A 12448-nucleotide genomic window follows, 5' to 3' on the forward strand; every position below is an offset into this window, starting at 1 on the left:
TACTAGATTTGCATACTATATTCGAAACATAACCTCTTGTCCATCAGTTGGACAAAATGTAAATGAATGACGAATGACACAAAACGAAAGTATAGTATTACGAAAGGTGGAGGTAAGGAAATAAATCTACATGTACCAAAAAGTTACATTAAAAAACCTTAAATAGGTGGCGCTACAATACCTAGAATACTTGAACAAAAAAATCAAATCATAGACAGCGCACTTCACTCCGTCAATAGCGCCTAGGTTCTTAGCTACCCTAGCGCTACTCTGGAGAGATTTGGAACTATTATTTATAGCTAACAGCTGGACACTTTTGCAACAGTTCTACCATAGGAGATGTTCCATAAATTATAGTTCCAAATCTCTCCAGAGTCGCGCTAGAGTAGCTAAAGCTGGCCATACACACTAGGGTATGCCTGCGCAGTTTTATCAACTGCACAGGTAAAACGGAGCGTGTGTGGCTTTCGCCTGTACAGTTTCCTTTAAAGCTTTGCCTGTGCAGTTGAACTGTGCAGGCAAAACTGCGCAGCCATACCCTAGTGTGTATGGCCAGCTTAAGAACCTAGGCGCTATTGACGGAGTGAAGTGCGCTGTCTATGATTTGATGTTTTTGTTCAAGTATTCTAGGTATTGTAGCGCCACCTATTTAAGGTTTTTTGATGACACTTTTTGGTACGTGGAGATTTATTTCCTCACCTCCACCTTCCGTATTATGTATATTGTTATTGTAAATAAAAAATTCGTGCTTAAGCAAACGAAAGTGTATCGCGGAAATCGATGCAAGAATATTGCATTGGCCAATTAAAGTGCATGTTAATTGGTGAATGGCTCATCTGTTATTCAGAGTATTTAAATTGGTCTATTACCATCTTATTACGCAAATAGTTTTTTATTGACTTTATTTTATAAGCATATAGTTCTCATTATCTCTCGTTGAATGCGCATGATTGGCACATTTTTTAGGGTTCCGTAGTCAACTAGGAACCCTTATAGTTTCGCCATGTCCGTCTGTCTGTCTGTCTGTCGGAGGCTTTGCTCCGTGGTCGTTAGTGCTAGAAAGCTGAAATTTGGCATGGCTATATAAATCAATAAAGCCGACCAATGAAAACTGAATCATTATTAAATGTGGCAGAGTTACTTTTGTTTTGTTTCATTCCATTGTAAAACAAAACCAATTAAATTCTATTTTCTAATACGTACGTACATACGTACGTACTTGTGCGATGGTCTACTAGAGGTCAGAGGTGTAGGGTTAGAGCCGGCGTAGCCTTATTTGACGTTCATAAGCGCATTGTAATATGTCTACTTGCAAAATAAATTATCTCTGTCTGTGTCTCTGTCTATGTCTCTGTCTATGTCTCTGTCTCCATCTCCGTCTCTTTCTCTGTCTCTGTCCCTGTCTCTATCTCTATCTTTAGACACTTACCGATGGAGGGCCTCACGATGCAGACAGGTAGCTCCTGGTGACTGTACACTATGGACTCGGCGAGTGCCTTCGTCAACGTGTATGTGTTGGGATGCTCGCCCTGCCAAACAAAAAAAAAAACATTTTTACAAGCTTTTATTTATCTTGCATCCAAATACTCGAACTTGGAACCAGTTTACGACTTTGTCCCGGTTGCGGTGGAAACTGGTGGACCCTGGTGTTCTGAGGCAAAAACCTTTATTAAAAATCTGGGGCGGCGGTTAAGAGAGCGAGGTTTGGGTCCCCGTTCTGGCTCATACCTGGTCCAGCAAATATCATTGGCAGTACAGCGCGGTAATGCGGCCAGTATTTTTGGAACTTTTGCGCCGGGTACGTGTCGTCTCGGGGATTAGCGGGGAATCGTAGGTACTTTTAGGTTTTTGACAAAGCTTGTTGCGGGTTTTTATGTTGTACCTACATTAATGACGAAGCCTGTAGCGGATTTTCACTTATGTAGATTGGACGAAGTTTGTTGCGGATTCTGTTTTGTATCTATGTTTTTGACGAAGCCTGCGCTGTGGATGATTTGTAATAATAATTAACTGGTGTTTATAATATTATGAATAAATAATTGAAATTTATCTTGCATTGTACCTAACTAGGTACTTATTAGAGGTCAAAAGAGAAGCGTAAAGAACTTTGAAAACGCTCGTCTCATTGACCTTGACGCGAAACGTCAAATACGTAAATCCCGGCCGAAACCTTCGTATAATTACCTGCGATAGAGTTTTTAAAAGTAAGTTTGGCTTTGCAAGCCATATTAGAGCTCACGCTCGTAATTAGCTAGGATCGCCGTTGCCGATCACGGCATGGATAGCTATATATATAGAGGTCAGAGGTGTAAGGTTAGAGCCGGCGTAGCCTCATTTGACGTTCATAAGCGCATTGTAATATGCCTACTTGGAAAATAAACTATATCTCTATCGGTATAAAGAATTTTATTTCTCATAAGAATTTTTTACAATTCACTTACATGAGAATTAGGAGTAAATAAGTTAACATTGTACGGGTGAGCGTATGCATGCGTATTTACATTCACACAATACAAACAAGTGCCTTAAATTACCTTAAAATATATACATATTTCTACAGTTTTCATTTAGTGTAACTACGCAAAAGGCAAAACATTATTTCTGCACTAAATGCGGGTCATTGACAAACAACAAACTCATTAATTTACCTTAGTAGGATTAATATCTATCTCTAACTCTATCTCTATCTCTATCTCTATCTCTATCTCTATCTCTTGCTTGGTTGTACGGGTCAAATCTTGCAGGTTAAATTTGACCTACTCCCCGGTTTCCGATGAAGCTGACATTTTGCATACTTATGTAAGTCGAGTGACAATGCAATATTATGGTACCATCGAGCTGATCTGATGATGGAGACAGGAGGTGGCTATAGGAACTCTGATAAAACAACGCAACCCAATTGTGTGTTGGGATTTTTAGAATTGTCTCGATGAGTATTAGTTGCCTGTGGAAAGAAAAGTACAGTCAGCGATAAAAGCTTGTACCGAACATGAAATTTTTGTCAAAAACTTACTTAATAATAAGAATTATGAGCGGTTTGTTATGCTGATAACGTGTTATTTGTAAAAGAAGCCTTTATAGTTTTAAGGACTTTGGGTACATGGTATTGCTTTAAAATCCCTCCCCGGGCACACGTTACACCATACTTAAATAACTCGGGTATTCTAAAAATGACCGCTCGTCTGGATCTTATGTTCGCGTGCTTACTCTTTGATACCATACAGACAAAACAGCCCACCTATCTATTTAAAAAACTTGTATGGCTCACTAACAACCACCATCAACCTAGAACGTCACGAGCAGCCGTGCTACAAGTCCCTAAACACAAATCCGCTGCTTTTAGAGGGAGTTTCCGCTACCGTGCAACAAAATGTTGGAACAACATTCCTCCCCCAATTCGTAATTTAAAAAATAAATTCAACTTTAAAATTAAATATCGGTTACACCTTTTAAACCATCAAAAACTTCAAGGCTGAAACTCCCTCGTAGATGAAGTAGTCTCATTTATTTATTTAAATTCAAATTTTACAAAATCTTAGGGTCACATTGTAACATATAAATTAAATCTCAATAATGTAGCTACCTACTATATCGAATACACAAAAGCACACGCCATTACACACACAACACAACATGAGCATAATTAGGTTATATTAATAAGAATTAAGCGATGTGGCTTGCCGCGTCATCATGCTGATGCTGAGCCAGCGCCTATTCTCTGCCACGACACATGGTTTTGCATTTCTATTGTTTCAAGAATTGTAAACTAGTTTTAAGAATAATTCTAAGCTGCATGTTCTTCTTATTGTCTATACCTACCTACCATGTATGTTGTGGAAACGAATAAAGTTTTATCTATCTATCTACATTTATAGGAACGTGGTGAGCGGGCAGGAAATTATTTCTAAGGACCAGGGAGTCCAGCCAAGATAACTATCGTTTGCTGAAAACTAAGTTTTCAGAAAGTTACGCTAAGATGAGCGTAAATAATGTATAGAAATGATGGCGTTTCGTTTTGTTTTCTGCAAACAATAGGGTTAATTGTTTCCATCTACAAATCTTAGGGCAGAATTGTATCCCAATAAATTCTTTTGGATTATAAGAACATGTTAAACTACTTTTAGGGGACCTGTAATGACCATATTCTTGAAATATTGAATTTAAAATATCTTTTGGCACACGTCACGTGACCAAACTAGAAACGTCTTTGAAGATTCTGATGACGTCACAACTCTCGGATTGACACTGTTGACAGTTAGGCGATAAACAACAAATGACAAATGTCAGTTGACAGCTCGTATCTTCTACGTGTGTATGTAGTTATGTGTGAAACCGTAAACTGTGACGTCACACAATTTTCAAAGAGCGTTTTGGGCGCGAAAGCATCCGTCAAATTATATTTTTTTAATTTAACATATTTAAAGCCGTTTTTAGTATAAAAGTCGAATTTTAGGGCAACTTTTAGTTAATATAGAACGTAATACAAGCGTTTCAAAAAATTGGAAACAACCCTTCTGTGACTGATCCCTGATGGTTTGACATTTAGGAGTATGACCTTGTGGAGAGTCGCCTAAAAAAGCGCTCGTGGCCTAGCGGTAATAACGTGCGACTTCCAATCCGGAGGTCGCGGGTTCAATTCTAACCCCAGCTCGTGCCAATGAGTTGTTAGGAACTTATGTACGAAATATCATTTGATATTTACCAGTCGCTATTCGGTGAAGGAAAACATCGTGAGGAAACCGGACTAATCCCAATAAGGCCTAAAAAAGTACAGATCTTTAGTGTCTGAGCCAGTACGTTGACGGTGCGCTGTGGCAGAATTTTGGCACATCTCACGTTGACGGTGTGTTGCGGCAGCATTTTCGCACATCTCACTAGGGAGTCAGGGTCGGAAGGTGGAGTAAAAGGGGAATAACTAATGGTACACACCTGTAGTGTCTGAGCCAGGACGTTGACGGTGTGCTGTGGAAGCATTTTGGCACATCTCACTATGGAGTCAGGGTCGTAAGGCGGAGGGTACACGCGCTCATCGATGGTCGGCTGCGGCGCGTTGCTGTAGGCTGTTGATACGTGCACCAGCGCCTACACATAAATAATATATGAAATGACTTATTATTACGTATCCGGTTTGAAGGACCATTTTATTTAGGTATATACAAAGCAAAATCGTTGAAGGTTAAAGGCTATAAACACGGGTCAGGTGGAATACTTTTATCATTAACATTAAGCTGTTTTAATCGATATAAGCACCGATGTAGTATTAGTATAATATCAAGTAATCATTCATTGATTCATCTTTTCAGCAACGCGTTAACGCATTTACTGCCAGGGGGCGTGGCCTAGGAACAAACTTATATGACGGTGAACGCATATATGCGTCGGTGGCAGTGAATGCGTTAAATTATGTTTTATAAAACCGCTCCTTTGCAAAGGCTATTAATAGCAGTATTTATATAACTAAGCAAGAGTAACTGGCCTAGGTTTTTCCGAGGGTCTACACTATGGGGTTCGTCAAAAAAGGAGTGTACAGGTTTTTAAAGAGTCGGCAACGCGCATGTAACACCTCTGGAGTTGCAGGCGTCCATAGGCTGCGGTGACTGCTTACCATCAGGCGGGCCGTATGCTTGTTTGTCACCGTCGTGGTATTAAAAAAAAAAGTTCTCCTCTGGGTTGGATGATCAGATGGCACTCGCTTTCGTAAAACTAGTGACTACGTGAATTAGTGTCCAAGCGGAACCCAGGCTCCCATAAGCCGTAGCAAATGGCAAAAAAATGAGATGATGAGAATGTAAAACTGAGTGATGTAGTATAAAGAATTAAACTTGAAACTCAAACCTAGGCATCGTTATAATATTAATAGTACGGTGACGTCTGAAAATATCGATAGAAAAAAGTGCCAAAAATATGTGTACTTTATTGCCCATATATTAAGGTAGTGTTATTCAGACGTGACTGTACCAAGTAGAACCTACCTTGAGCTTGGGCATATCTTGGGCGAGCGTGAGTAGCGAGGCGGTGCCCTGCACGTTCAACGCCGTCGCTGCATGTAGCGGCTCCGTGAACCTGGACACACAATGATGATTATCATGGACATCATCAGGGAGCCCATCCAAGATGACCACCGTTGGTAGAAAACGCCAATAAATAAGTTTCAGACAAACATTTCATTTTTGGTACAAGTTTTTGTAGCTGACTGTACTTATCTTTCCACAGGCAACTAATACTCATCGAGACACTTCTGAAAACCCTAAACACGATTAGGTTGCGTTGTTTTGTGACGGAGTTCCTATGGTCACCTCCTGTCTCCATCATTAGATCAGCTCGATACCATAATACCATAATATTGCATTGTCACCTGACTTACATATGTATGCAAATTTTCATCTTCATCGGAAACCGGGAAGTGGGTCAAATTTAACATGCAAAATTTTATTACAGACCGACAGACAATGGGTCAGGTGGAACTAAAAAAAATAAAAGCTTGTAAAAAGCATTTGTGTGTGTACATGTTTTCTTTCTGTTGGGCGTTTGTCGGTGTACAGTTGTAAGCTTGGCTAGACCCCAAGGCTCAAACTTTTGAAATGTTGCTAACAAACAAAATCTTAACCACTCATGATTTCCCTGACGTTGTTAACTAATTTCGGATTTTATCTGACTTCGATACTCTAGGGTACCAGGATATTATATTAAAACATAGCCATTTGTGAACATGACCAAATAACACTAGACCCTACTCATAGTGTTGTGTTCCTGCCGGTGAGTAAGGTTGCCAGAGCTCAACGAGGAGAGGGGGTTTAGGGTTGGCAACGCGCATGTAACTCCTCTGAAGTTGCAGGCGTACATAGGCTACGGAGACTGCTTACCATCAGGCGGGCCGTATGCTTGTTTACCACTGACGTAGTATAAAAAAAAATGATGGTTAGAACTGACCTGACGGTATTCACAGAATGAAACAGCACTGTATCCTCAGCAAGCAGAGCCTTCAAGCTCCACCCCAAGTCCTGAAGTGGAGACATCTCCAATAATCGGAGAAATACAGCAACTGTGATGAGGGCTCTAGAATGGAACCTCAAGACTCCGCGCAATTGAAGCCAAGAATCGCTTGTCAAGATGATGATATTAGAACTAACCTGAGAGAAGCTGCGTAATGGATGAGAACAGTAACATGGAGGGACTTGCTTGAGTCTAAAGCTGTGTCCCAAGCGGTATGTAAAATTGTACACTCATACTCCTGACAACAACTAACAACTAAAGTAACAGCGGAAAATAGATAGTCTATGGTCACTGTTGTCACATGACACTGACCTGACAGTCGCCGCAGAATGGAACAACACTGTAACTTCAGCTAACAGTGTCTTCTGTTCAAGACCAACCCCGAGACCTGGAGCGGAGACATCACCAGTGATCGGAGAAAGCTTGCTCAGCCGCTCCGGCCAGCGGGTGCGGATGCGGTCAAAGGCCTGAATAGAAAATAAAATTTTAAAGTTGTGATTCTCGCTATTTGTGATTCTACACAATATTTTAAATAGTTTACCCCCACTAATAATGAATGATCAATAAAATAATAATATGATAATAGATAAGTATCGGTCTGAGAATGTTGAGATGGATGTGTGGAGTGACGAGAAAGGATCGGATTAAGAATGAGTATATAAGGGGTATATAAATTTTGAAAAACGCCAAAAATCTAAAAGAAACTAAATACTATATCAAAGAAGACTACCCACAAAAAATCTTGGAAAAACGAAAGATCTTGCAAGCAGAGGTAGAGAAAGAAAGAGAATTGGGCAATAGAGCAGTAATAAAATACGACAAAATTGTTAAACTGGGAAAATTGGAGCCGCAGGGCCCGCAAGACAAGCGTCATAACAAAAGAAATTTGTCCGCCTCACCTCAAGAAGCGGCGAGTACTAGCACGGCCTGCACTACACAAACTCAACCAGTAAAAAAGAACAAAAGAGACATGAACTCGTTTGTTATTCGAGATCCTAATATAAACAATGCCCTAAGTTTTCAAAACAAGCACGGACAACAGAATATAGATAAATAGCAATTAACAGCGCCCCCCCAAAAAATTCAGAAGTTAAACACACATTTCAAAAATAATCTCCCAACACGGCTGGTCACCGCGGGAGAGTTCGACCAAAACCCCCCAAAGAAAGTAATTTTCAACATTTGCACTTACAACGTAAGGTCACTATCGACAGAAGAGAAGCTCATAGAGCTTAAAACGGCATTACAAAACATCAAACACGATATAATAGGATTGAGCGAGGTCCGACGATTAGGAGAGAATATTATCGAAGACGAAGACTATATTTTCTACCATATAGGCAAAACCAAAGGCATGTATGGAGTGGGCTTTTTAATCAAGAAAAAATACAAGAACAACATAAAAACTTTTACAGGAATATCGGAAAGAGTCTGTGTACTCGAAATTCAGTTGGAAGACACACTATTCGCTATAATACAGGCCTATGCGCCTACTGAAAGCTCATCTCAAGAAGATATAGATAAATTCTACGGAGATATGGCGAAAGCTCATGACTCTACTTTTACTAAATATATAATCTCTATGGGCGATTTTAATGCACAAATTGGGACACCTAAAATACAAGAGCATTCAATTACCGGCCCTAATGGTTATGGCGATAGGAGCATTCGCGGCGAAAGACTTATTCAATACGCATTCGAGTACAATTTAAAAATAATTAATACCATGTTTAAACTAAAAGAATCAAATAGATGGACTTGGATCTCTCCCAACAAAAGCTCAAAGAATGAAATTGACTATATTCTAACCACAAAACCACACCTGTTTTCTAAATATGAGGTACTTTCGTCAGTCCCCTTCGGGTCTGACCACAGAATGCTTAGATCAACGGTAAACTTAAATACAATAAAAAAGAGCAGGCGCAGGTTTTCAAACACTTCATCAACGCTGAAATCATTAGAAGAGAGAGACAAATATACTAACAACCTAAGTAATTATATACCAGAACTGATATCGACCTGCAACAACTATAGCGCAAGTGAATATTGTCAGAAAATTACGCTCTCTATATCTAAAAGCTTACAGAGTACCGAACGACACAAAAAATGCAATATTTTATCACAAAGAGCTTTAGAACTTATGAAAGAAAGAAACACTCTACAAAACAAACCGAAACTGAACAAATCTGAAAAAGAAGAACTTAAAAGTTTGTATAAAGCTACTAACAAGGAAATAAAAAAATGCTATAGCTCTCACAGAATAGATACAATACAAAAGTACCTTGAAATATCAAGATCCGGCAAAAAAGCTTACAAGGAACTGAATAAATCGAAAATATGGATTCCGTCGCTACAACCAGGCTCTGTCGTATGCGAACCTCGAAGGGAAGTTTTAAAAACAGCAACGGAATTTTATGAAAAACTCTACAGTCAACATGAGGCAATTGAACAAATAGAAGTTATTTCAAAAAGCACGAATACCTCTTCAGTTCAGAAATTCACGGAATCTGAAGTTTTAAAACAAATAACAAAGCTCAAGTCAGAAAAAAGCTCAGGACCTGACGGGATCTCCAACGAAAGTATTAAATTTGCAAAGACTCTACTCTTAACACCTATAACGCTGCTGTGGAATAAAATACTGGATGAAGAAGTAGTTCCGCAGTCATGGACAGAATCGGAAATCGTACTGTTGTATAAAAAATACGATCCAAAGGATATTGGAAATTACCGTCCTATAAGTCTCATGTCCTGTCTTTACAAGTTATTTTCTTCAAGCCTTTTAGAAAGAATATCATCGGACATTGACAATCACCAACCGATAGAGCAAGCCGGTTTTAGGAGCGGATTTAGTACAGTGGACCACATTCAAGTAGTAGACCTAGTGATTGAAAAATACTTGGAATTTCGTGGACCACTGTATATAGCTTTCATTGATTACAAAAAAGCTTTCGACTCCATATCTCATTGCAGCATCTGGACGGCATTACGAACACAAAATATCAATGAAAAATATATAAATATTTTAAAATATATATATAGCAACAGTTCGAGCCGGGTGAGACTAGACAGATTAGGCACAGAGTTTAAAATAAACAGAGGTGTGAGGCAAGGGGACCCGATTTCCCCTAAGCTCTTTATAGCCGTGCTACAACATATAATGGCGAACTTGCCATGGTCAAAACGAGGAATTAATATAAAGGGAAAAGTTTTAAGTAACTTAAGGTTCGCTGATGACATTATACTTTTTGCGGAAAGCCCATTACAATTAAGTACCATGATAAACGACCTTAATGAAGCCAGTATAAAAATTGGACTAGAAATGAACCTTGAAAAAACGAAAGTAATGACAAATTCACACAATGTACCAATTTTAGTAAATAATATACCTCTTGAGTTTGTCGAGCGCTACGTATATCTGGGAAAACAAATCTCTTTCAGCAAAGATAGAAACTCTACAGAAGTCGACCGAAGAATAGCAATTAGCTGGAAGAAATACTGGGCAAATAAAGAAATTTTTAAATCACAACTCCCTCTGCCTACCAAAAAAATAGTGATGGATTCGGAAATACTACCATGCCTCACCTATGGTTGTCAAACTTGGACGTTCGATTACACAACCAGGCAAAAAATACAAATAACGCAGAAGCGAATGGAGAGAAGCCTACTAGGCTTAAAATTAAAGGATAGAGTAAGGAATGATGATATCCGAAGAAAAACTAAAATTAGAGACGCCTTAACATTCTCACTCGAGAGAAAGTGGAAATGGGCAGGACACGTGGCCAGATATAGAGACGACAGATGGACCATAAGAATCGTAAAATGGCCTGGGCCACAGGGCTCAAGAGGCAGAGGTCGACCATGTGGCAGATGGTCTGACGAATTAGTAGCAACAGCGGGTCCAAAATGGCTAGAGACAGCCCAAGATAGAGAGAAGTGGAATAGCTTGGGGGAGGCTTTTACCCGAAAGGAGCCCACATATTTTTTAAGTTAAATTATTTTATTTGAATTTTAATTTCTATATTTATTTTGTTTAACGTATGTGTGGAAGAAATAAAGCTCTTTTATTTATTTATTTATATAAGGGGAAGTTTGAAAGTAGCACCGGTAGCGGAGAAGATAAGGAGTAGTAGGTTAGCGTGGTATGGGCATTTGATGAGGAGGGATGAATGCCATATAGGAAGAAGACTGTTAGGAATGATAGTTGATGGACGGAGAGCGGATGGTAGACCCAAAAAACGATGGATGGATTGTGTGAAAGAGGATATGAGAAAGAAAGGAGTGAGTGCTGAGGTGACGAAAGATAGAGGAGAATGGAAGAGAAGAACATGTTGTGCCGACCCCACATAACGTGGGATAATATAAGGGCAGGAGGAAGAAGAGATAAGTATCGCAAATTTCGAGTTCGAATCCCGGTAAGGGCATTTATTTGTGCGATGGACAACGATTTTTGTTGCTGAGTTATGGGTGTTTTCTATGTATATAATTCTTCTTCTTCTTCCTAGCTTTATCCCATTTACTTGGGATCAGCTCTCTTTATATGGCGTCGCCAGGCGTATCTGTCTTGGGTTGTCTGGGGTGTTAGTTGCGCTTCTTTGAGGTTGAGGTTCTTTTGGACAAGCCCTATCCATGTTGTCTTCGATCTGCCGCGTCCCCTAGGCTAGTTTTCTATGTGTATAAACTATAAATATGTATGTATTTATCTATACAGGTATGTATATAGTCGCCTAGTAACCCATAGTACAAGTTTTGTTTAGTTTGGGGCTAGGTGGATTTGTGTATGATTGTCCCCAATTATTTATTTATTTATTTAAAGTAAAAATATCATTTACTTAATTCTGGAAGACACGTAGCGGTTATTAAAACGAAACTAAAACGGAAATGATGCAGACAAGGCTAGTTATTTATAATTATTAAATATTAGTATTTTTCGTAAATTAGATATACTGATATATTGTTTAACGACTTCCTTGAGGTTACAAGCAGAGAGTAGTTAAAATACATATATTTTCACATTTCCCATTCGGAAAAAGGGCTTTTTTGTCCCTGTTAGGTTAAAGTGGCACTTTACTGTTCTAGGGTATTTTTTTACATATTATTTTTTTAGCCTAAATAATATTTCGAAACATGATCATTTCCTCATAAGTGATGTGAAAAGCAGTATATGTCACATGGTAGCAAAATTATTACCACCTTGGACCTTTCCACTTGAATCCCTCAAGTTTCAATATACGCCGTAAATATATAATTTTGCTCCCTTGTGGCACAATTAACTTTTCAAAGTGAACTAGGATGACAGTACAATAAGATAGAGTCCGCCTGAGTTAAATCTGCCTAGACGCCTGCGAAAGTGTGGAAATGCCACAATTATCTTATAAATCCAGTATAATTCACTTGTTTTCAATATAATCGACTTTAGTTTTCTTTTAACACATTCCCTGCCAGCGATCCGCATTTC

General features: G+C 39.0%; 1 protein-coding gene across 1 annotated transcript in view; it reads right to left on the minus strand.

Moving 5' to 3' along the window:
• The window catches only part of LOC133533117 (putative fatty acyl-CoA reductase CG5065), a 43134-nt gene that overhangs the window by 23921 nt on the left and 6765 nt on the right, over window positions 1-12448 (minus strand). The window contains exons 5-8 of the mRNA XM_061872076.1: window positions 7306-7460; window positions 5973-6063; window positions 4930-5082; window positions 1430-1529 (exon numbers count right to left, since the gene is read on the minus strand). Of these exons, the coding sequence (XP_061728060.1) occupies window positions 1430-1529; window positions 4930-5082; window positions 5973-6063; window positions 7306-7460 (499 nt within the window). The remainder of the gene's footprint in view (window positions 1-1429; window positions 1530-4929; window positions 5083-5972; window positions 6064-7305; window positions 7461-12448) is intronic.

This window comes from Cydia pomonella, chromosome 28, assembly GCF_033807575.1.
Source record: "Cydia pomonella isolate Wapato2018A chromosome 28, ilCydPomo1, whole genome shotgun sequence".
In the NCBI taxonomy this organism is placed as follows: Eukaryota; Metazoa; Arthropoda; class Insecta; order Lepidoptera; family Tortricidae; genus Cydia; species Cydia pomonella.